Here is a 26,856-nt window from a genome sequence, read left to right as displayed (position 1 = left end):
GCAGTTATAGTCTAGCCAGGTAAAAGCCTGCATTCAGAGTCTGCAAACTGATACATGCAGCCATAGTTTAGCAGGAAATAACCAGCACTCAGAGGCTGCAATGGAAACCTGCAGCAGGAGCTTGCTGCAGCCAGAGTCAGTGAATAGTTGGAGTCAGGATGGCTGAGCTGTAAAGAGGAATAAACCAGGACCTTTCTCATGCTGTGATTAAACAAGAAGTCTGTGTCTTGGCTCATTTATACCCTCTAACAAGAAGGCTGTTGCAACAAAAAAACATCATGTTGGACCTTTACTTATTTTAGCTATAGCTGGAAAAATGAGTAAGAACAAATTTTAGCATATGAGATGCAGTGAATGTAGTACCATAACTGGCAGTATTAAACTTCTTAAACACTTAAAAAAAAAGGAAGAAATGTGATACAAATACCTGATTGCTGACAAATGTTGCTGAGTCCTGAAATATAAGATATTTGGCATTTTTCTTAACAGCTCTATTAAAAAAAAAAAACCCTCTGAGTAATTACTGAGGCTGTCTACCCTAGTATGCTTAACTGCTTTCTTCTCGCATGCACCATGATTGATTCTTTGCCTAATTAACTTTCCCACAGAATGAGCCCTCTATGCCAATGCTGACATACAGTAGCTGCAATGATAGCACAGCAGTGATATTAGCATGCTGAAAAACATTGCCACCTGCCCTTGTCAGAAACAACTGTTATCAACACAGCCTTGCTGTTACTGAAGATTATGACAACAAAGACACTTGACAGCTGGTACCCATAATGATTAAGCTTATTTTAACTTGTAAGGGTCAATACTCTTAGGCAAACTGAAAAGACAGATACCAGGAGCTAGGCAACTCTCACATTTAAAAATCTAATTGTTCGTATTGATATTTTAGGAAGTTGGGCAGCAAGAACTGTTCCATGCAGTACTTTTGTAGGCATTTGCTCTGTCATGTAGCACACCTTGCTATATAAAGTGAAATAGAGGGGATCACAAAGGATTAAACAGAATGGCATTAAGAAAGCAAATCTACATAGCTCAGGGGTTGCTCTGAGCTTCTCTACTATCTTAAATGTAAAGAGTGGTTTTTTAAAATCATTTAAAACATTTCAAATCCCTGCAAGCGCACTGCATACACCACTTATTTTTATGTTCTCAGCTGTCCTTTCAAAGTACTGCTACAAAAAACTGCTGAAGAAACTTATAGGGAAGCTATAAACCATCCCTGACAGACCAGCCTGGCTCAGGCTCAATGGACATAGGAAACTGTCTGCCTTTGCCTTCTTACGCTACAAAACACAGGGTCCCGGGTTAGTGATGTGGAGAGTATGGTCTCAAATTAGCTAAAGGCAACTTTTCCCTTAGATTTCTCTGAAGGATCAAGATTTCACTTAAGGCAACAGAACAACACTTGCCAGTAGCATTCCAGATGGGAACTGCTGTCCCTTTTCTTCATAAATATTTGTGTTCACAACAGCTTCAAAAGCAGCTGGCTCACCAAGTGATTATTTAGTAAAAACTGCTGGATTTTTCAGTCTCACACCCACCAATGCTAGGAAGCTTGAGAACATCAAACAGCATTTCTGAGAGCAGTGTTTTTGACAACAAAGAAATCTTGAGTCATAATACTCAAAAGTGCTACTATGTGTCATTGCAATGAGAAATGTACCGCTTTTAATACGTAACTAGACCTCAGTAATCAGTTTCTAAGTTGAAAATATTTTCCCTTCGTTTACAATTTTTTTCATGGAATCAAAGATTAACTACGACGTTTTGGGGTCTCCTGAAACAGTTTACGATCATCTCAAAAATGTTTTTTTTAATGTTAGTTTACTGTGGTATAGATAGCAAACATTAAATAGTAGAATTAGCTGCAAATTGCTCTTGCACACCCAGCCCCAGCTGTTGCAGAAGCAATAAATGGGTCAATGCTGGTACAGTAGGTGCTTCCAAAGTGACTGCAGGCATTTGCACTCCCTGAAGCAAGGGCTCATACAGGCTTGTAGATCCTTGTATTGCATTTCAGAACAATGGAAAGGTCTTGGATCACTATGATCTGACAAGGTAAGAGTCCATGTCATTTTTCAACTAACATATCATAAAAGCTTGCTCACATTTCTCTCTTAAATTCTCCTCTCCATCATCTTTTTAAACACAGTTAATTATTCTCTTTTTAGGGTGTCTCCATGAATGTGATCCTTACTTTTCATATACAATACAGTAATTAAGAGACAGATGTGCAGGCAATAAGCAAGCAAGGAGGATCACATATCAATAAATCAACGTGCAATAGAGAAAATTCACTCATTTGGGAAGGGGAATTACTTTTTGTCATGCACTTTTATAGCATCTAAATCAGCTAACTAAAGCAATTCTTTCCTAGAACATGCAACAGCAATGGAGACAAGCACTTAAACTCCAAGAAAAAGTACATTTGTATACAAGTTCAAATCTTTCCTGTTCAGGACTCAGAAAAGTCCCCTACTGAGTTTAAGGTTTAGGAACAATTAGATGCCTTGTAGAACTCAAAAGTCACAGTGGGTGCCCTCCAGAGGTCAGTAAGTTGAGAGAAAACAGCCTGTAAACAACTCAAAGGAGCTAAAATAAAACTGACAACCTCAGGTGAAAAAAAAAAAAGGAGAGAGAAGGGCTTGTATCAGAGAAAGATGAGGGAATAAGAGGGGTGAAAGAAAAAAATCAGAATACAGAAACAAGAGGAAGTGAGAATTGCTCAGTGTCAGTAGTGCATGGAAAATTGAACTTGATGCCAAGAAGAGATATAGAATGGAGATGTTCAGAGAAGAATAATAAGACATTAAGAGATATGATTAAACACTCCCCTGCATCCTAAAGTATCATTACTAAATTCTTCCCTTCTCCTCACCCACTATTACACTTTCTCATACAAAGAATTTTCCTTACAGACTTCTGTTCCCTGTGCCTTTTCTGCTGTGTCTTCCTACAATCCCTAGAAGCAGGCTCCTACTTCACTACAGTGATGCTTGGGTTACAAAGCTCTGCTCTTTGACCCTTAGGCTGGGACAGAAAACTTTCATCTCCTCCTTCTTCCAGCTGCCAAATTCCGCAAGTTGCTTCCACTGAGAGCAAGGAAGAAAAATTACTTGTTATTTCTCCTCCCTTCTCTTGGGATTGTCCAAGGAAAGAACCACACATTTGTTCGCACATCCTTCCTTTGTGGACATCAAAACAGTAGATTGAGCATTGGAAAAGCGTCTCTCAACATGGTGAGCATCCTCCAAATGCAAACAGAGCTATTCGTTAAACTGCACTGCTCAACACAAGCAATGACTACATTTTACTACATATTACTACATTACTACCATTGATACTACAGCCTTGGACTCGGAATAGGATTATACTAATATCCCTTCTGGTTTATAGATTCCCAATTAACTAGCACACTAAGTGAGGCTGAAGAACTCATTTAGGCCAGATAGCTTCACATCAGTACTGGGCTTTGTCCAAAGTAATACCCCACAACCAGATATTAACACTGGTTCAGTACAACTGAAGTGAAGTAGACCTGAGAAGAGGACATGTGACAGCATATATTCTATGACTATTTCATCTGCATATGGCACACCTGTATGTGGCTGCACACCAGCTTCACCGCACCTATGAATAAACTGTACCACATATGAGCTACCTTTCTTCCTGCTACATTTCAAAGCCCAGACTCTAGACAAGCATCTGCTAAACTACTCACTGCTAGGATTTTACCCCACAACCCAAATCAAAATATTTTGGACAGGAAGACATTTGGACACTTACCCTTTAGCCATTTTGATAGTTTATAAGTGCCTAATCTTCTGACATGTTAGCTAAAACTCTACTTTGCAGGTCATCCCCATGAGTTAAAGAGATTTGGCTGTGAACGTAGCCATCATTTCAGCTCTCAAGTTAAAGAATAGCAAATATCCAAATTGAACAATATCCAAAAATAAATAACACAGGTAATAAGTGAATAACTACATATATTCCATTCTAAAGTCAGTAAAATTATGTCTGCTGAACTACACCCCCATACTTTAACTGGTACATGTGTTAACAAGCACTGTGCTTTTATAGTTCCTGCCATTAAAAATAAATGTATAATTTATTAACACAGCTAAAAATATCAACCAAATAAAAAGTTTGGTTCAGTAAACTAATCTATTACACCAGCAACAAGTAATGTAAGTTTCTGAAATTTTTATTTAGACTAGGCATTTTAATATAGATTTCTATATTTTATATATTTGTATTTTATATTTCTAGATATCTATATTCTATATTTTTATTAAATACAAGAAACCATTAAGTGGAAGGTGACAAGGAGTGTGTGTAGTAGTTTTCCTGGAGATTGTTTACATTATGCCGTAAGACAATACAATTTCTCAACACAAATGCAGTTAGTGTCATACAACGCTGCAATCCACAGCTACCACATCACAAGCTTTTTCAGACCAAGACCTTCACTAGCAGTTGTGAGTGCTTAGCACACTGGATTTTTGTTAGGAGATGTGAAATTGCAGTGGATTAAGGAAGGCCACACATCAGCCAATCCTATAATCGTGAAGCGTGCACGATTTCCCACACCGTTGGGCTAACCTGCCATAGCGCTGGGCTGCTGACATGACCTTAATACCAGCTTGTTCGAGTCTTCTTAACTTTCTGATCTCTTCCACATCTTTCCCCTTGGCTGATGTTTCCTTTGCACTACATGAAGAAGACTGGTCTGTGGAGTTTTCTTCACTTTGATTTACACCTAATTGATTTTTAAGGGAGCTTGCTTCAGGAGCCATGGAGCCCACTTTCTCCCTTTCACACAGTCCCGATGTTTCATTCAGTTCTTCTTCTATGGTTTCAGGGTGGGGTTTGCTATTGAATTGTACAAGGTAGTTTAATGTAGGCTGTGCCTAAAACATGCACACCTATAAGCACATTTTGCTGAAATCAAGATGCCAAAGGATGAATTGTGATGAATAATCAGGGAATATAATTATGCTCTTTAAAGGAAGTTGCTTCTTAGTCCAAATCAAAAGTTAGTTGAGAAACCATGCAGCGTCACATGCAGAGTCACAGCTATATAAACCATACTTGTGTATTAAATACAACATAAAAAGAAATATATTTTACAAAAAAAAAAAAAAAAAAACAAAAATATTATCTATTTTGATTAAATACATAAAACATTACTTTTAAGTATCATTTGTTTGGAATTTTCTTGAGAACTGAAACAGATTGTCCAGAACAGTTTTTTCCAGCCTTGGGTTTGAGTCAACATCCACACTACATCAACCAACATCTTGTCAAACACAAGCTATACATTACATTGTATGGGAAATAATGACATCACAACAATGATTTTCCACTTGTTGCTTTTCTACTAGCTTCACCAGCTGCTAAAAACTACTTATCAGGACCACACCAGTAAGAGATTTATTACAATATCTTACACCTTGTGAAAAGAATGAAAATTGGGCAAGTGTGAAAGCATCACCACTGAAGAAAGGAGAAGGTGGACAGGCCAGTCTTACCTGAAAGGTCTGTCTCCTAGTGGTGAAGTCGCTGTGCTCCAGCTCTTTCGGTACTCCTCTCGTTCAGCTTTCTTTTTCCGAAGCGGAGCAGGTACATAGAAAGTCTGATTACTCTTGTTTGGGAGGTACTGGTTAAAAGGCACAGCTGATTTAGGTTCACCGTGTGAGGTCCGCCTCGCCAACATATCATCTTTTTTCACATCTGGCATCTTTCTGTGTGGCAGGTCAGTTTCCGAGTCACTTCCTCTCCCTGGTGAGGAAGGAGAAAAAATATCCTTTTTATTTTTACTTTCATCCAGGTTTTTTGGTTATTTTTAAACTATAAATCAGAAGACACCACCAGAAAATTACATTTAGCCACTTTTACCTGCATTTGTATTTTAAAATCAGTCACTGAAGGTAGTAGCCATAACATCTACACAGACAGTAAACTTTTTTCCAATCATTCCCTGAAAAATTAATCTTCAGCCACAGAAGTTTACCTAAAGCCCAGATGACTCCTAGTTGTACATAAGGGCATGTCTGACCTGATTCACAGTCTTGAACCTAGACTAATACGTGCCTAGCTCAAGCACAAGCAAAAAAAATTGCATCTTGTATAGCTACAGAATAGCAGGAATATGTGGATGTTTCTACACACACTTTAACATAGCAATTTGTACACAGACAACATCAGCTTCAGTCAAGACCTGAAAATAGCAGCAGCTTCTATGAACCAGAAGGCTTGATGGTCTCTTTCCAGTCTCACTGGTTGCCTACTCAGTGTAGCACACTGCAAAATAGACAGAGACTTGATCCCAGATGGAAAGGTGCAAGGAGAGAGGGAAGTGATCTCAGGATTTAGATGCTAGATCAGTACAGTGAAGAAATAAAGTGGCAGAGAAAAATGGAGAGTTGGAGAGAAGATACAAGGTTAGCAGAGCTCGGTGACCACTTGATTTTTTTCAAAGGAGCTAAGCTTCATGATATTTATAACCCATTTAAGACAATGAAACTTAGCCAGGTTTCTGACTTGAAACTCCCATATTGTAGGAGAAACACCCTAAAGAGCATTTTAAGTGTAGAACTGCTCTCATACCCATCTTGGAAGCCACTTCATAGACATTCACTAGATTCCCTGCACTATTATGAGCCTTTAAAAATAATTCACAAAGAAGTTATGCAAATAGTTTTCTCCCAGCAGAGTAACCTTATCACAGGCCCTGGTTTGAAGAGTGAAACAGAGTGAGTTTAGCCATTTGTCCTGTCAGCATTTGTATGTTCTCCAAACTTTGGAGAGTTGGATGTCTCTGGTCCTTGGCCCCTTTGAAGCACTTGCATATGCAATTAGCTGTTCCTGTTTTTAGGGTGAAGGGAAGCCACTCAGGTTGTGTCCTCTTGTTAATTCAAAACACTAGTAAATTACTAGCTAATTCATTGTGCTACGTACTGAACGACTGAAAACAATGAAGTAATAAAATCACAAGTAGCTTGGGTATAATTCAGAGTGGGGGAAGAAAAAGAGGTTTAAATATGCTAGGAATGTTATTTGCAAAGAGCTTTTGCAGTAGGTTGAGTTATTCATGACTTGCTTGGAGAGAGACAAAAAAGAGTGAAAAGGAACAGTAGGAAAAGACATGGCACAATGGAAATGAATGTTAGACAAAAATCACAACAAACTTTTGTTAGTAATCTTTTGTTCGCACAGTTTTTGTTAAGAACTTATGACAACTAGTACCCTGAATCTATGTCTAAACAGAAAGTGGAGATACCATCACAGAATCATGGGTGTCTGAGAATAGGTGAGGTTTGAAGGGCTGTAGTGTCATCAGGCAGAGCGGGGCACAGAGAGAGTAAAAAATAAGACAAAGATCCCTTACTTTGCTATTCTGATTTCTTTTGACTTTGCTCTGGTGTCAATTTTTGTAACACAGGAAAACCAGTCTTGAACTGGCAGACAGAAATGCTGAAATAGATAACCACAGTAGCAGAGGAATTAGAACATATTCCTCTCATTACTGATGTGCCAACAGCATCCCCAAGCTGAGTACTTCAAAGAAAAGCAGCTTCTTTAATTATTCACATCTTATTAATGAAATTATTTTCAGCTCAAATTTGCAAAAAAAGTACTTGAAGCCAAAGTATCGAATGGAAGATGCAGCTATGCTCTACATTTAAAACCTTAAGTTTGTTGTTCTCATTTCCAAGTAGAAGCAGCAGCAGTTTCCGCTACTAGTAACAAGCAATTATACACTATAGACCTACAAAGATCCTTCTTAAAAGCATCCATGCACGACTGCTGGCCAAGCCGAGGATTTTATTCACTGGGAACTCTAAATGCAGTTTAGTCTGCAATTCTACTGTGTTTTAAATAACTGTTCTACTCTACCACTGGTTTTGTTTGTTTTTTGCTAAGGGACAGTCTTTACATGGGACATCAGAGCAGCTCCTTGACAGTGAGACTAATCACAGATTAGGCATTTGTGTAGGTAGTGTTACTTACTGCTTCCACCTAAACTGATCACCTTAGGATCACTTAAATAACATCCATTCGGGCTTTTTTTTTTCTTCTACAAGTGGAAGGAATCATAGTTTTAGTTCACAGCATTATTTGGTTTATAAAGCTCCTATTTGAACAGAGAAAGAAGTAATGAAAGCAAAATGTTTTCCTCCATCCAACTTTGCATATAGAATCATAGAATTGTTTAGGTTGGAAAAGACCTCTAAGATCATAGAGTCCAATATACTGTTTCTATCAGAAACTACTCACAGCTGAGTAAAACACAGGCGTGCTGGGACCACAGGAAGAGGTTCAACATAAAAGAGGTCAGCCAAGTTACACCTCACCTGCAACTGTTTGAGGAGACAGCTGTGAAGTTACAGCAGTAGTAAGCAGGGAAAATAGGACACATTAGAAAGTGTTGGCTGCACAAGTCGTACATGTGCACACAGCATCTGCACGCACCCTGGTTAAAGACTAATTTTTTCAGAAAAGGCTTTGTGTGCTTTCATCTTATTTTGTGTTTGTTACAGACTCAGAAATGTGCCAAGATAATATGTCTTAGCAAACAATCTGTGACAGACAATCACAAAACCTTTCTAACATGTGATAATACAGCAGAAGTTCACAGGAAGCATCTACAGGATGTATGTAACTGGCTGTCTACCAGCTCCAAGTAAGCAGGGACACTGGGCATCCCCCGAGCACCCAGGATAGAGCAACACTTTTCAATTAGGACATGCGAGGTGTTACTATTTGCCAACACCATGCTTGTCTCATTTGAGAAGGCAGAAGAACATTTTACAACGTGGAGCCTGTGCTCTGCTCAGTGCTTGAGGGGTCATGAGGCTGTTTCAGGGAATCAGCCCCAGTAGTTGGTTCTGGATGGTCAACCTGTAACAGCCCAAACACCACAGGTCACTCAGAACAGCAGAGTAGATCTTAGCTCTGATTTTCCCAGAGCTCTTTCATAATTCTGCTGTGATACCAGCTCTCCCTGCCAGCTTTCCAGTTCTAAGGAGTTCCCTATCACCTCAGGAAATCTCTCATGTGTCCAGTTATGATTAGCACCAGTTTCTTTCACACTGCCAAAAGCAGTATGAACATCTGGTTCCTACCAAAAAGTCTTCCTGCCTTTCCTTTTTAAATTAATAAACAATATTACTAAGGAGATGTGATTCATGTGTGCAACGTAATTCCATCTGATGATGAATTTTGACTTATTCATCTGTTGATCAGGAATGTAACTGTCCAGAAAGAGCCTCCATCATGCATCCTTTTGTCCTAAACCAGTATCCTGCTTATGACAGGTAACCAGAATGCATGCTCCACACCTATTCCTAGCAAATCCTTCTTCATCCAGCATGCTGTGTTTATAAGCCTCTGAAAACCTCTTCAATCAGAAAAGAAAGGCAGAGAAGCAGCAACCTTTCTGTATGCCTAGAGCTGCCTGTCCTCTCACAAATGTGTACAAAGCTCTGATGGTGGGAGGTATTAATTTACCCATTTTTCTAAATGCCATAAAAACATAAATGACATTTGATAAAGTGCTGTACATCAGACTTCAAAACTCTGTCAACTATCAGACATTCTTAAGATATTTCTGTCATTTTTCTGCCCTGCATTTATTTAAGCAAACATTTTATTCACTACAATTCACTACACTCTTCTTCCTGTAATTTTATTTCCTGCTTCAGCTTAGTTGGTAAGTTAAAATGAGTCTGCAAAACATATTCTTACACCAAAATCCAGAAAAGCACCTTTCCCATCATAAAATTACACTTCAGTGATGCAACTTATTTCCCAATGTTACACCATCTTGATACAAACTTCAGGTAAGCTGTTGGCAAAGTCATCTACACCTTAGGGAGCACAGATCAGCATTTGCTGAGAAGTTCTCCCACCAGATTTGCCCGATTCAGAGGCTGTGTGCAGCTTCTGAATGGCACATTTATTCCAGAAGTGCTACTTCTATGTCACAGTGTTTGCGTGTGCCACACTGTGACCGGTACTTACCATCACTACTCCCTCTGAGCACTACATCTGGAGATGGTGTCTGCTGCGAGCGGGAGCCAAAGGAGTCCAGACTGTCAAAGGAATCATCTCTGCCGTGGCGAGGTGGGGAGAGGGAATCACTGCGTTCAGAGTCCCAGCAGTCTATATAGCCGCTGTCACGAATGCTGCGCTTGGGGCTCTCAATATCCTCTGTTTCCTACATGGAAATACAGCAGGAACCTCTTCATAAAGAAGGCACTGACATCCTCGTGAGATGCATTACACATCGGAAAACAAAGCATCTTCCCAAATACTAAAAATCTCCTCCCCAAAAAAGGGTTTTCTTGGGTTTTGCCCCTTCTTCCCTTCAAAACATAGTGCAAGTTTGCAATAACCCAGTTTTATGTTGTTTGAGAAGAAGCTACTCTCATTAGATTAGTACAATGAACTGAGAAAAATTTCCAATAGACCAGTTAATAAACTGATCAAAAGTGAAAGTAACCTGAAACTTGACTTGTCGTCCGCAGTCCATAGCACAGCAAAAGGCACTACAATTTCAACATCGTGCCTGCATCAGGTTTAAGTTTGCTGCTTTCCAAAAGACCTCCCCCCGCTTCTTGCCCATCTATTGTATCTGGCCAGGACCCCAGCAGACAGCATTTGTTGTTGCTGCTTCAGCTCGGCAAAATAATAAAGCAGTGTGATTCAGCCTCCGTCTACCTTGAAGAGAAATTCCTGTTATGAAAGAGGGACGTCTTTCTCAAGCAATCAGCAATGAAAAATATGCAAAATGCTTTTCCCGATGCCTCAGAAGAATTCAGTTGTGCTCTTTACTCTTTGCCAGCTCCTGGCTCTGGGGGATATGAAAGCACTTGTAGCTGACCCACATGTTCAGAGCACGGAGAACAATGGTTGTCTTTGACAGCCCTGTGATTATAAATTCTTTCCAGTGCAAGCAGCACATACTAAAACACTGAAACTCCAGCAGAAGGAAAGGTCAATAGAAGCCATCCTCACCCTTGCATTATAATAAATCCCTTGTTTTAGAGAGTGTCTTAACATTAATTACAATCGCCCAGACTAAGAAAAAACAAAAATAACCAAGTTTGTTCAGAGATAAATATGTTTTTTTCTCCGCTGACAGTAAGTAAAGTCAGAGATGTGGGTGCCATTGTCAGACTGACATTTTGTGACCCAAAGAGGCTGGAATGTGATTTTTTTTTTTTTTTTCCCCAGGAGCATTTGAATATTAATTCCTAATTAAGAAGCACCCCCTGCTTATCACTAGCTGAAGCACAACAGCTATATTGAGCAGAGCTCCCACTGTCCTTGACTGTTAAGGTTTTACCCATCACTAGTATTGCCAATGAGAATATCAATCAGGAACATCACAGTACGCTATGGCGTGCTGCCTCCACGAAAAAAGCAGGTTTGCTGAAAAGTGATGGAGAGTGGAGAGCCCTATGGTAATACACCAACACTCCTCTGCTGAACAACAGGGAGGCTTGAAGCAGGACTGAGACATCAGACCAAATGCTCTGCAAACTTTTCAGGAAGAAGGCATAATTAGTGCCACTCACTACTAATCTGCCAAAATACCACATTAAGGGCAGCGGCAAAGGTCGCCTAAGGCCAAGCTAAACTGTGGTAATGCCATTAAGTAACCTCACAGTAAACAGAAGTGAGAATATACTCTAAAAACAGATAAAATGCATTTTAAAAAGTTGTAAGGAAATCTATGTAATTTTCTTTCCCAGTTCTGCTTAGTGAACTAAAATACTGATAGAAACAATAGACAACAAAAATCTGTCTCCCTGAAATCTGCATGAATTACACACAGCCAAGAACAAATCTACAAATCCTATCAAAATCCAGTTTGTGACACGATCCAAAAATCTTTTAAAAAATCCAAATTCCTTAAATCCGCTCATCCCTTCATACCAATCAGCTATTCTCAATCTTTAGGCACACTTCCATTTTCCTAAATTACTGTATCTGAATGACACAGAACTGCTCAGCAGCTACAGGGACTTCAACTGGGCAAAAAGCCCCATCCCGCATTCAATATCTCCCAGAGTTTGAAAACAGTCCAATTGTGAACTAATGAGTTCTGCAGAACCTATTTTCAATGGCCTGTTTATGTTAATTTTGTATGCTGCTCACTAGGAATTAGGAGGCAGGCACCAGGACAGGATCCTAGACTTCTGTAAACATGTTCTTTACTGCTTTCCCTTTGGCAAAGACACTCTCGCAACACAATGCCGTCACACAGACGGGTACTTGTCCTGCCTCGAACAGACGTCATCTCCCAAATGCTATCAGTGGGAATGTCCTTATCTGTGGGGCCGATAATGCCATGATGTGACACACAACAGCACATTCGTCTTTCATATTATCTAATTAAAAACACAGTATGTCACTGAGTGGCAGTTAAAGTGTGATTGCCAAGTACAAGATGCATTTGTTCAGGAAATTCCACCCACGGAATATAATCAAAAAGCCATGGATATTTTGTCATTGGGAATTTCTAGTTTTGAAAGCAAAGAAGAATGAAAACTCAAATACTTAATGAAATTAAAAACAGAGTGGCATGAATAAAATTAGAAATTAATATCCCCTTCAGCAAGAGAAGTAGAAAAAGATGAGTCTGAGACAACTTACATCAGAGCTGTCTTTGATTTGCTTATTAAAAAAGGAGGATAGAGAGGATTTACAACAGAAAAACTAAACCACACTGAATTTATGGTCAATTGAGTTATTAAACTCTGTGGAAAAAATGCCAGTAGAGAATGTGATAAAGTGCCTTTTCATCACTTGAGCTCAGCTATAAAGAACATCAGAGTGTTGCACAGCATGATTAACATGTTATATTTTACAACCAAATCCTCTTCAAATGCAGTACATACAAACCCACAATTGCCAGTGGGAAATACTGCAGGGGTACAAGAATAGGGTTGTGATAAAAGAAGTTGCCAGCAGCCCGCACAGCAACATCACCCTAAATAAGACTTTTCAGGACTGCAAAATGCTCTGTTTATGCATTAAAGGCATATATAGCTTTCAGATTTTTTGAGACCTCTACTCTTCTCCCAGCTCCAATGTTTGCAAGAAATCAAGTACCAGCCTCTTGCTTTTGTCCTTAATTTGAAGCACTCCGCAATGCCCAGCCATACCTTCACGACCACCAACTCCCTGGAGAACACCTCCTTTTGCCCCTAGACTATTTCATCCCACAAAAGGGTTCAAGATAGGATCTCCAAAATGCTCTAATGATTAGTTTCATGGGTACATATTACCTGGAAAAAGAGGAGCCTCATGGTGTCAGATTAAACATTAAAAACTAAATCACGATATTATGCAGCATTAACATTGTGACAAACTGCACTTTGGCAATTTTTCTGTGTTAGCTCCCTTGTTTGGGTTTGTTTCACCTTTCAGACTCTTTGGAGTGTTGGAGTGTGAACTGCTCCTTCCCCACTTCTATTTGTAAACAACTCAAGTACTAACTTCATCTTTTTATTGCTTAGTCTCTGTCACATCACTCTTAAGGGCCAAAGTTCTAAGTGATAAGCACAGGTCATTAAAATGAAGACTAAAATAAACTTCTCCAGAGAAGCAGGTTGTTCTCTTTTCCTCTCAGTTTTCACCTGCTTGTTCAGAGGATCTGGGATCACAAACAGGAATTTTGCACATCTAGTTAAGGTTCTCGGGTCACACCAGGGTGCAAGAACTGCTATCAGTCAGACAAGCATTTCTTCCTCTCCAGTGGTAGTGGCCTTGTGAGATCCCAGAATGAAGAACTGCAGCTGGCACAGTTGCAACAGCACAGAGCTCAAGGAGAATTTATGTCCAGAGAGTCTCCCATGGTCCCCAAACCCTACTGCCTGTGATGGCATGGCTGCTACGTGAGGTGGGGAGGGAACAGCAGGCATGAGGCTCTGTGGACTACAGAACATATCTGCACAGCCTTTCTTGAGCAGTATGTCTGACACACACGGTGCCAGCAATCTTCTTCCACACGGTGCCAATCTTCTTCCACACCTGCTCCTTGCCCTTCTATCCCAAGGAAAGGAAGGTTTGGTTATCGATGCTAACCAATAGCATTAACCATAAGGTGAAGTGTGTGATGTCGAGGTTCAGGGCATGTTAGAATGCTCAACCAAAGATCCCCAAACCACCCTACAGCAATCACAACTTTTCCCTTCCAACAGAGATCAGCTCATCATAAACCACTGAATATGACTTCAGCCAGAATTTAGAGCTTGGCAAGAAGAGATTTATCTTAACTATGCCCTTAGTGAAATAAAATCTCCTTCTCCCCCACTTCAGCTTTATTTAGATCCTTTGGTTTGATGCTTTATGTTGCAACACAAAACCAAAATAGCTGCCCACGAGACTGAATGTTTTAAAGAAGAAAAATCTCTGCTCTTGTGAGTCCTACCATGTTAATTTTGAATCTCAGCTCTTCTAGCTGAAACTTGATGTCATAAATGAAAATATTTCAAATGAAAACACATGGAAATTAAGAAAGAGCCACATGGAAATTAAGATGAAAGAGCCACATAACAGTTCTAAAACCCTATTTGCCATCACTTGCTGCATCACTGATACCACGACAAAGCTGACTGCCGAAGTGGTTTTCAGAGTTCGGTAGAATCAGAAATATTTTTGATGAAAGTAGAGGTTTACTAAGGAATGTGCACTCCAGCGCCCCTTCTCTCATATTTAGCAAGAAACAGTTTATTTATTGGAGTAATAATTTGAAGTAAATTTTCATGCCCAAAACATAACAAAACTATACCTTTCTCATTTGTGCCAGGAAGCCTTCAAACTCCTTCAGGTTCAGGGTTGATCCACTGTATGATGTGCAGCTGTTTGCTGCTTTCCCTAGCCAATAAATGGTGACTAATACCTGCAGAAGTTAATAAGAATTAATTTAAGCCATCTACACAGTCCTGTAGTTAAAGTTACTTCCCTGCAACATCCTTCATTTATTCTAAACTGCACAGCGGCACAAAATTTTGTTATAAATCAGAACTGAGAGGGAAGTGTCTGTCAAAGGTTAAACATAAATACATCAGACAACTATGAAAATTTAAACAGTCCTACAAAATATGTAACTTAACATATTATCTCCCTGGTATCTTTTAATAAAAATAATAAAACTGTTATGTCTGCCTGGAAAAATAAACAGAAAAGAGGGACCTGAGTAGAAAAACTAGACAAATATATTTGAAACTTCTAGAAGACACACATAAATATACTTGTTTGTAAATTCAATACAAAAAAAATCCCTAAAGAGTACTAATATTAGTAGTCATTAATGAAAACCATTAAGGCCAAGCTAATAAACAAAGTACCTAGAATGTCTGCCTGCCTAAAAGCATCTTGAATATGTGTCTATTTCAAGGACAGAAAAGGGAGTCATATTTTTAATCACCTTAATATAAGTAACCAGATGACACAGGAACATTTATTTCCAGGCTTCTGCTAGTTTAAGACTTGCTTAGCCCAAGATTAATCAAAATTCATGAGCATCTTGTTGTTTCTATCAGACTGCAGTGTAGAAGTTACTGATTTCATTAAAGTTCTGACTTGATACCTATCCGTAACTCAAAAATCCATTCAAAACTGGTGAGGGAAAAAGACTAATAATTGATTTTGCAAGTAGCAAAGTATCTGACCTGACACTGCTGGTGTTGCACTTGTTTTAGAAAATGAGAAATTAAGATGCTTAGGATGGTCAAATCCAACACATCCAAAAATTCTGACATTTATACCATGCAGGGAAAGGCCTTTTGTGCAGCCACATATGTCTCCACTTAGAGCAATGTCTTTAATAATACCTGTGCAGCAGCTATTTGGACTGGAAACTGTTCATCAAAGGCAATTCAATTAAGTGTTGTGTTTTGCACTGGTTAAAAATGACAAACCATCACCCTAGGACTTGGGGCTTTTTCTCATTTAATGCTCCTTATTTTAGCATATTCCGTGACATTGCAAAGTATTTAACTGCAGAACAAGCAAGAATATTTTGATGTGGAAAAGAGATGCAACCAATAATATATAATAGTTGCAATTAACTGTATCAAAAAAAATCATAAAACTGAAGTACAGTATTTTATGTTTTGATGGGACAGGGCCATATATTTCATGCGATGTAATGAACTAAAGGAAACAAGACTAGCAGAAATCCCATAGGGAGATTTCACTGGGAACAAACATCTCTTGCACTCTACTCTTCTTCCCTAAAACATTCATCCACATTCCTCCTCAACAACTTCTCTTATCAACTCGCTCTGGCATCCCCATTTCTCATTTGAGTGTAATGGCCAAAATTATGCAGCACTACAGCTGAGGCCCTGCCAGAATAGGATATAGCATCATACAGACCTTCTGTTTACAAGAAACCATGGTACATAATGTAAAATACATATTTTATATATAAATATAGTTTATATTTTTCTTCAGTTTACAAGTAGTACAGATGTCATGAAATAACTGAGCAACCTTTTTAATAAAGTTGAAAAACTTTCCCCTTTTTTAAAAAATTACGCCCAAATCAATACTACTGTGCTGAATGAAAGGAGGTGGTGTTGCTAATACTGATTTTTTTTTTGTCTTGAAACAACCTTTTTCCGAACTGTTTTCCTTCAGCCAACACCACTTGACAAATTTAATGCAAAAAAGTCTTACAGTATACATTTTCAAGTTAAATGAAAATATTTGCAAATAACAGTATTTTTAGCAACCAGGAAACTCTCCAATTCCTTTTGCCGTTCAGTTCATTGATGAAGGTTATGGTATTTTTGGTATTTTTATTTATTTCTGCTAACATTTAATTGCATTCTCTCTTCTTCCTTTTTTAATTTGGAAAAAAGAAAAAAAAATAAAAAGGCAGAAAATTTCACATTTGCAAGCAATTCCGGTTGGCTGCCAGCTGAGGCTGCAGGATCATACACCTGGAAAGCATATATTGCTACAAGCACATTATGGAGGATACTTTTGAAACTTCACCTTTAAAGCAATACATCTGCACAAAGATGTTTAGCCAGTGCCCACAAAGAGTGTTAAAATACCAAAGCTGAATTCTTCCCCTAAAAATCTGTGTGTGGGTGCAGAAGATTCTACTCTACTGATGATGGAAAAGACAGGATGCAACTGCAGGATGCAGTTTGGAGGAGGGGGTGGTTTTGGTGTTGTTTGGGGTTTTTTTACAGTTTTACAGTTTCCAGTCATGGCAGTTATGATTACTGGCTTTCAAAGTTATTAGAAGAGATCTTGGCATTTCCTGTCATATTATAGGGATGTGAGCCAAATAAAAATTATACCATTTCACCACTAACTAAGGACAGACAGCTTGTAGGCTTTAAACTGAGACCAGCAAAGTTTAGACATTTTCTTTTCTAGTTAACAAGTACAGGATACAACACCATTGCCTTTAGTTTAAATTAAAAGGAAATTGAAGTTAAATGGAAATAGTCCTTCTGGGGAAATTATCTATTTGGAAGAACAACGAGAAAGTTATCAAACCTGATAGTAAGGCCTTGCATCCAAATTTAACGGTCATTTTGCTTCATTTTAAATGCTTTGTGCAACTGTACTCTATGCCTATATTTTGTGAAGGGCTACAAAAGTGTGGTTTTATGGGTGAATAAGACTATTCCCAGTAAAAACCACACTGGACAGTACAGAAATCACTTTGTTTATCACTCATCTAAGAGTATCTAAGAAGAGACAAATGTTCTCCATTTTATTTCTATTGTAAGGCTGCTTAGCCATAACAGCTCTACCTAAATTTCCAGCAGAACTCTGTTAGGTTTGTATTCATAAAGACTTTTCAGCAATACTCGTGTGTATTCAGTTTTTACTGACATAATTCTTGATCAGGCCAATAACAGGATTAACCAGACAAAAAGAAAAACTCCAAGTACTTACATTTTTCAGCTTCCTACTATAGTCAGCGTTCCTGGTTGCACACACAAACACATACAAAGACAAAAAAAAAAAAAAAAAATCAGAAAGTAGACATACTTTCCAAGAGGCTGTATGCAGATCCCATTTTCCCTAACAAAAGCCTGCCGAATGCTTCTGCTGTCTGGAAACACATGAAAGCTAAGAAGATGTAGTTCACACATTCATTTATTCATAACATGGGAGTATTTTGTCACCATTATTTCAATCATTAAATTAGAATTCTGGGAGTACAAAAAGAAAATGTGTTTATAATGGTCTCACAGTAAAGTAGGACAATGCCAAAATATTTCCTTTAAACAGAGTTGCTGATTTCTTAAAAAAGGAAGACAAAAGTCCTCACTGCTAAAATACATTCTGCAGTTATCCAACAGTCAGATTCTCGTCTGCAACCCATACAACTGGAAGCAACTGAACAAGCATAAGACGCATCACCAAATATTAAGGAAATATTGTGGGTACTTCTGTGGAAACAAACATTACAAAGAACAAAGTGAATGGATGAAGCAACAAAGACCCTGTCATTTAAAACAGAGCGTGCCATAGAAAATATTTATGTTTTAAACGTATACTTGAGCACCCAGACTGAACATTGGCATCATCCTTCTCAACTTATTTTTTTCTCTTAAGTTCACGGAAGAGAGGAAGTTTTATGTTAAAAACAACAAGGTACAATGTTTGTGCAAACATAAACAACATTTGAAAACCCAGCAAAGAAAGCATTAAAAAATGAAGGAAATATGTAGGTGCTGAAAACCAAATAAGACTACTTGGGATTTAGTAAAGATTGTGTCTTGATTATTTATAGTGGAATTGTCTTCTACTATAACAGTAAGACCACTCCAGCATTAAAGTTTATCTGACCAAAAAAAAAAAAAAAAAAAAAAAAAAAGTAAACAAATCTGTTAGAACAACAAAAGCCTAAATATAGGCAATGGTAAACAAAGTACTGTTGATAACATCTTTTTAAGCCAAGATTTTGTCCACTAATACCCACACAATAGGAAAAATAGAACAGTCATGGGTTTTTTTCTTAGTAAAATAACAGTGGAAAAGAGTCACACAAAAAAAAAATCCTTACAGCATTAGCTCATAACTTTTATAAGCAAAGTGATCAAAAAAATAGATGCAATGAATGCCTCAATATGGAAAAAAAAGGTTAAAATGTCATTATCTTAAGCATGTGCAATAATGTCATACTCATTCTTCACCACAGAACAAATAATATTTTCACCATGTTTAAAAAAATCACCCAAAAGTCTTCAAAGAGGGAAAAAATCACCTTCATGCTTTGGGAACTAGCTAGCAGAAGACAGCCTTCAACATACTTCTCTAAAACAGTCATGGACTTGGCTTGTACACCTCAACTCAGTTACTCAGCGTGAACTTGGACAGTGCTAGGAAAACATTTGGCTCCTTTCCACAGCTGCTTTCTCTGAAGCCCTCATATGCAGCAGAGGGCCAGGCCAGCTCCGTGGGGTTTATGATGCCAGGTTTAACGTGGTGACATACGGAACACCTCTGCTTTGTGCTCCACCCTAGTCAAAGCCTCTCGACCTGCCTCCACCAAGGTACTCCATCCATCCTCAACCCCAAAAGATGAAGGTTTTTATGACAAAGACTCTTCTTCTCTAGTTTCACATGGAGATTAGGGTTTTATATGAAGATTATGGATTGTTTTGCAATTCTCTCCAGTCAATCATTGTTATGATTTTACAGGGCATCATGAGCAACCTATTTCATTGAAGTATTATCAGATTTAGAAGAAACCCATCATATAGCCCCCCTCACTGCAATGTAGAGGGCAAGAAGAACCTCCTCTTAGGGTCAGAAACTTGGGAAGGAGCAAAAACCACTACTCTTTAAAACAAGGACAGTGGCTAATTCGATTTTCAGAGCCTTTGAATTTTCCCAGACAATGCCTGAACACCATGAAAACTTGCCTAGCTTCCATTGCCAGAAAGGAATAATAATAAAAAAAGCTACTGAAATTTAGTAAATTGTTTCCGTATACTTTTCTAAAATGGATATGTCTCACCAGGATTTCATTAGCGATCTTTTTGGCCAAATGAAATGAGACCACTCAATCAACTCAGCAGCATTTGCTTTTCTGTAGAGCAGTGACTTCTGTTATAACTGTAATATTACATGATAGACCCAAAACTTTCAGGAAAACTTCTAAATAACACCAATTACAAATTTTGTAAATTTTATGAAAGTGTGGGGTGCTTTTGCTTTTAAAAGGTGGGGGGCCTGTGCAGTTTGTGTGGTAGTGGGTGTGTGGCTTTGGTGAACAACTATCTAAATTGTGGCATTTCCAGTTAACACAGACTTCCTCAGCCCAATCACCATATGTCTCAAGCTATAGCTCTTGCAGGAAAGTGAAGAGACCATGCTTATGCCTGCACACAATCTGAGAGGCCTCTAATGTCCTATATTGCACCATCAGAACAGTTTAATCTGAAATAACAGAGCTTTTCCCCTAGACTACAATATTTTATTAGTTGGACAGACAAAAAAAGAATGTCATCAATTTAGATTGGGAAAACCCCTAAGTCCCTCAGAATCTCACTGCCTAACTAAAACTATTTTCACGAAGTCACAGAAAAAACTGAGTTGGAGGGGCCCCACAAGGATCACAAAATCCAACTCCTGGCCCTCCACAGGTCATCCCCAGGAGTCACACCACAGGCCTGAAAGCATTCTCCAAATGTTGTCCTGTTTTACAGAGCTGTGGTTGATGTCTCTGGAACAAAACCTGTTGAAGAGAACAATCAATTCATCCCAACACTGAAGGTTTCCCAAACCTCTGCTTCCTATTTGCCTTACACTAATTACAGTTCTAAAGTCTTTTTCTTATTCTAAAATATTTACTATTGAATCACATGCACCTGAAACTGTAACATGCTAGGCACAAACTGCTGTTGTACTTACTTGATGGTTACTCTATTTGATGTGTCCTGCAGATCACCAGGATCAAAAAGCTGAGATTCTTTAAGTCCCAGTTCTTTGCAGCCTCTTAAGAATAATATGATATTATCCTGAAAAGAGACAAAAAGCATAAAACCTCAACACTCTAAATTCTCCTTAATAGAAAAAAAAATGTACGAAACCAACTTCTCTCTAATTCAGTAACTGCTCATGAACAGTCCTACCATTAGCTACCATTAGCTACATGAAGAACCAAAGCCATTTCCAGTCTCATAATTTAAGAAGTCTGTGTAGATTTTGTTTGAAAACCAGATGCATATGAAATATTTTTCTTTTTTTTCCAAGATCTGTAACTACAAAAAGCTTGTTGACTTGCTTCTTTTCAAACACAGACATTGGCAACTTTTTTAACTGAAAAAGGCCCACTAATTTCTCCACCTAGTGCTGGAGGCTGCCACACAACCTCAGCACGTTACGAAGTAGAAAAGGCTGTATTTTTGAAGGGAGCAGCAAGAGTAAATATTAAAAAAGCCCACCACCATTTAAGCAAGCAATTTGTTCAGAAAACACTGCATGTCAGATATGAGCAAGCCAGTTAACACAACTGTTCTCTTGCCTCTCCAAATGTGACCAATATGAGGAAAAAGACAGGTTTTTTCTCCTGAAATAAAAAACTTGAAGCTGCACTTCACATGGCCACTGTCTCTAAGAAGAAACAACACCAATTTTGTAACACTTCTTATGCAGGATTTACTCTTTCCAAAGTGTAAAAATTAAAATTCAATAACTAAGAGAGGCTAAGTAAATACTGGTATGTCTCCTCTTTCAAAACAAGTCCAAGTGATGACACTTTGGTTTGCACCAAGGAGATTGAATATGCATGTGTGCATATACAGTTAATACAGATTTTATACTTATACATATGCGTGTACACCACTCCCCTGTTACAGAACCAGTGGATATGTTTTACATGGATAAATCTTGCAGGCCAGTAGAGAATACATTTTTAGATATACACATTTCTAGATCAGCAACTGCAATGGTAGATGTGTGGATAAATAAAGATACAATGTATAGCCTAATATTCTTTGAGGAGTCTCATCTGGAACCTACAGCTAAGCTGCCACATGAAGAGTTATCGAGGAGCAAAGCCACAGCCTGTGGTGGAGACCTGTTTTCATAAAAACTGGGAAGCAGAGGAGCTTGGTGGTGTTCAGCTCTTCCCCACTCTGCATGACAGAGCAGGACTGGTGAGCAGGGCTCTCCCCATGTCTGCTCCCAGGCCTTTCTGGGGGCTGGGGGACAGCAGCCCTGTCTGTTCTGCAAGCAGCATGCTAATCGCTGTGGCTCTCGGCATGCCAACACTCTTGCAACACAAAGCTCGCCAGCCACACCACAGAAAACACAGACTTGGAAATGCAGAGGAGTTCAAATCTCCCTTTCTTCAAATCTCCCTTTCTTCCCTGGCTGAAACTTAACAGCTCTGGAGGGGAGCCAGGAAGGGAAGGAACAGCAGTTGAGAGAGCAGAGAGCCTGTAACCCAGAGAGACAGCATCATTCATGACATGAAAAGATGCCTGTAAAATTTTCCATCTGGCTTACTGTTTGCATTATAATTTTTCCAACTGCATCATGAATAATTCTTGTGTTTAGTCTTTGATGGAGGACAGTCCTGGTCACTCTCAAATAGTTGGTGGAACAATGTGTAAATCTAATAAATAGAATAAAAATGCTAAAGCATTCAAAATAAGTTCCTAACAATATTTCCAAATTTAACAAAAATATACAGGACACAGAGGAATGCTGAAGATAACTAATTGCACCCATCTTAATGCCAGAAGTTCACATCTGAGTTATGATAAGCGGTTACAAAAATATCAGTTATTTGGCAGCCACGTCGTTTGGAAACTCGGTTCTTCCGCTGATGAACAAATGCCTACTTTTTAAACAAACAGTGTCACCTACTCCTGCTTGGCTATATGCTTTTATTTTGATGGTCATCATATGAATAATGTTTGCCAATGAACACTATCACCCAAACAATTCCTCAGAAAGCTGGTATCTTGTATGGGCACAAATAACCACACATGCCAACAAGATGCAATCAGTGAGCCCTGAAAGAAGTTTCTGCTTTTGCCAACCATCTCATAATTTTTACTTTCTAGTGGTCGTAAAAATGGCACTTTGTTTAAAAGGACCGAAGAAAAATCCAAGAAAGAAAATGCTTTCAAGTGATATATTTATTCAAGGACACCTGCCTAGGCTGCCTAACCCCTAGCCAAAACCGTATCTCATACTACTGCAAAACTAAACTTTTCCTGCTTTGCTCTGGTATAAATGAAGTTCACATTTGTTAGTTCCATTGAGTCACTGGAGAAAAGCACTCCTAAGCCACTGAAGGGAGAAAGGAGTCTTAAAGTTAAGACCCAGCCCTCAGCAAAACTTTCTCTCAAGATTACTACACTTTGCATTGGCCATGTCCTAATTTCTTCAGTTCTCAGAAAATTTTGCTTTTATCTTTCAAGAGGATTTATTGTTCAGTGTCTGCTAGCTGCAGCTATGCATTTTTTGTAGTCACCTAAAATGCCATTCTTTGTCATTGCTGAAGAAACTAAAGAAAGCAGAAAAAAAACAGGTCTACAAGTAGCAAGATACAAAAACCATCCTAACTTTAAATAGGTGACTGAAAAGACGCATTTAGCGTGCCTGCCCAGCTCCTTACAACTCGGCAGAGTTAAATAGGTCATGCAAATGGGTCACACTGCAGTGGCAAGGATCTCAGGGTGGACAGCTGCTGTGCCTCAGCTAACAGGGATATCTTTTACAGTCGTCTCAGAAGACACGACCAGAATTCGGTCCCTCTGGCAGCCCCTATGAGGCAATATCAAACAATTTCCTCAATATATTAAATGGAGATGCTACTGCTTTTCTCTCAGCTGTTATTTTCTCCAGATGCAGTGTTGGAGTAGACAGAGAATTGGTCACTTGATCAGCACATCATTTCCTACAGCCCCATAGGACCGGCAACTGTCTCTTGCTGGCTGCTCTTGGTTTTATCCCAGACCACGGTACAATCAAAAATCTTCTTCTGGCTTTTGTCCTTCATACACAGAAGAAGAATGAGCTGATAGGTTACAGCCTAAATTTTTTTGCAAATTCTCTCTATTATTTTAATTTTAAAAAAATTATGTCCATAAGTATTTATGTTTATACAGATCTATAAATTACATATCTGTAATCTATAGATATCACAGATAGCTATACAATTTTATTTATGCTTAGTCTATAAAATGACAGAAGGACTAAATGGGCTGCATAGAGACAACAAACGCTTCAGTGTGGTGAAGACACAGGGCACAAACACAGGATACAATGACAGGTTAAATCCCAATCCTTTTCTGCTTGCCTCAGCAGAGTCCTGACAGTTAATGTTACATCAGCACTACAAGCAATGTCATTCACTTGTAAGTATAGAAAACCAAAAATTATTAATGCAAATGTTTCACTACACTGAATTTCAGAAACAAAAAATTAACCAACACACAAAACTGCAAGCTCCCAGTCAAAACCAGCCAAGAGCCAGTAAGGGTCATGGATAGATAAGGGTGCAGCACACTGGCTCTTTGGGAACCTAGTCAGAAGGATGCATGGGAAAGAAGGGAAAAACGCTCCTACTTTCACAGCTACATTTCAACACCACCACCTTTTCATCCTTTCTGGTGTGTAATCTGATAGACTCACCTCTACAAAACAACTTTGCCAGGACAATTATCTGAAGATAATGCAAAGAGAGTGGTGGAGGGGCTACACCTTTGTGAAGGTGGAAGGGAGGGAATGAGGGAGGGGGGAAAAGATAACACACTGCTCACTTGCAATTTTTTTTTGTTTGTTTTAACCTGGGTGTTATGAATATGAAAAAATGTTCACTCTACAACATTAAGTAAGTTTCTTCACGCACAAAGCAGAGCACAAAATCCTGAACTCCGTAAAAAAAACCCTCAGAAATTGGCAGTTCAGTAGGACAGACACCCTGGAAAGCCACCACAAATTCACACAGTAGCACTGCCAACATGCAAGATAGTTCAAGCTAGCGAGAATCAAATATTCACAGCAGGCAAATTCTCTCCATAGGATCTGCTGATCAGATGCAACGGCAAACAGCTTGAATTTGGCCCACTTCCATTCCTTTCATCTGCCACAATACATACAAAATAGTCTCACTGTATTTGCACTGCAATTCAGTTCTACAGCTTATCACTGTGGAGCCATCATTTGTCAGATGTGCTACTGCATGGCCTGTATGAGATATTCAGATAAACTTGGGGAAAATAAAAGCAAGCCAAGCTGTATGTTTGCACAGAACACTGAATAAAATGCCAAATACATGCCACTTCTGCAAGCTGGAGATATTATTAGATGCCAGTAGCACTGCTCTGTTTTGCAGCTGCAGACAAACAGGTGGCCTTTTTCATTTCTGGAATGCTGATATTTTCCCTGCTCCAGAATAAATTAGAAGATCTCTGAAATATATTTATATATTTATATATATATATATATATATATATATATATATCCAAACTGCTTTTCTGTGTAGTTTCCAACAGACTTTTAAAAGCCTTTTGTTTGGTCTCAACATTTCTTCCTAACTCCCTTATTTTTCCATTTTATGTAAGTAATTAGTGGTAATAAATTATCTATATAAAAGCAGTGGATAGCAGGTTCACAGAAATACTGAAATATTCAGTTCAAGTCCACCAGGAAAAAACTTCTCTAAGAAAGGCTGGGAACTTCTCATATACACACACACGCACATACATACACACACACACACATATACACGCACATACATACATATATGTATATGCATGTTACTATTTCTACAATATGCTTTGCTGTGCATGTTTAACTATATACATACGTTTAATAATGTATATGTGCATGTGTGTGCATATGTGCGTGTCTGTTTTACTGTTCATCCAAGATGTTTTGCTGCGCATATATATAAAAATATAAATGTAAATATAAATATAAACACACACACACACACATATATATATATATATATATATATAAAACTACATAAAGGAATGTTTTCTGTGACAAACTCCAAATCAGTAGATTTGGAAGGAAATGGATCATAGTTAGGACACATTCACTTAGAAGCTGAGGAAGGTTAATCTCCAGAAGAGGAAGGCTGACAACACACCAGAACTGAAGGTACCTCCCAGAACAGCAAGGGAAACAGGGCTGCTTGCATCCCAAAAGGATTCTGGCACACAATAGCCCCACCCACGAAAATTAACGCTAGTGGGAAAACAACCAGAAAGAGATGACCCCTGGGAGCAGGGAGGGGAAGCAGGACTTACCAGCCCGCCAGCGGGACCGATCCTCGCCGGCCCAGGGCCGGGGGAGCCGCAGCCCGGACTCCACCCCCGCAGCGGCGCTTCCCGGCACACGCCCGGCTCCGCGCGGGGGAGAGGAGAGGAGAGGAGAGGAGAGGAGAGGAGAGGAGGAGAGGAGAGGATCGAGGCAGGAGAGGATTGAGGAGAGAGACGGAGGAGAGGAGAGGAGAGGAGATGGAGAGGAGAGGAGAGGATGAGGAGAGGAGAGGAGCAGGATGAGGAGAGGAGAGGATGAGGAGAGGAGAGGAGAGGAGAGGAGAGGAGAGGAGAGGAGAGGAGAGGAGAGGAGAGGATGAGGAGAGGAGAGGAGAGGAGAGGAGAGGAGAGGAGAGGAGAGGAGGAGGAGAGGAGAGGAGAGGATGAGGAGAGGAGAGGAGAGGAGAGGAGAGGAGAGGAGAGGAGAGGAGAGGAGAGGAGAGGAGAGGAGAGGAGAGGAGAGGAGAGGAGAGGAGAGGAGAGGAGAGGAGAGGAGAGGAGAGGAGAGGAGAGGAGAGGAGAGGAGAGGAGAGGAGAGGAGAGGAGACAGCAC

General features: G+C 39.2%; 1 protein-coding gene across 5 annotated transcripts in view; it reads right to left on the bottom strand.

Moving 5' to 3' along the window:
• The window catches only part of LIMCH1 (LIM and calponin homology domains 1), a 175,683-nt gene that overhangs the window by 52,904 nt on the left and 95,923 nt on the right, over positions 1-26,856 (bottom strand). For 4 of the 5 annotated variants that reach the window (XM_040064414.2, XM_040064416.2, XM_040064417.2 and 1 more), the window contains 6 exons: positions 20,929-21,035; positions 17,959-17,989; positions 14,822-14,932; positions 10,042-10,237; positions 5,547-5,796; positions 4,618-4,887 (listed from right to left, as the gene is read on the bottom strand). In XM_040064414.2, the coding sequence (XP_039920348.1) occupies positions 4,618-4,887; positions 5,547-5,796; positions 10,042-10,237; positions 14,822-14,932; positions 17,959-17,989; positions 20,929-21,035 (965 nt within the window). Of the gene's footprint in view, positions 1-4,617; positions 4,888-5,546; positions 5,797-10,041; positions 10,238-14,821; positions 14,933-17,958; positions 17,990-20,928; positions 21,036-26,291; positions 26,367-26,856 lie in introns of those variants that run through there. The other variant, XM_040064415.2, reaches the window with a different exon arrangement.

The sequence above is a fragment of the Hirundo rustica genome, chromosome 5, assembly GCF_015227805.2.
Source record: "Hirundo rustica isolate bHirRus1 chromosome 5, bHirRus1.pri.v3, whole genome shotgun sequence".
Taxonomy (NCBI): Eukaryota; Metazoa; Chordata; class Aves; order Passeriformes; family Hirundinidae; genus Hirundo; species Hirundo rustica.
This window is presented reverse-complemented; position numbering and strand designations above follow the sequence as displayed.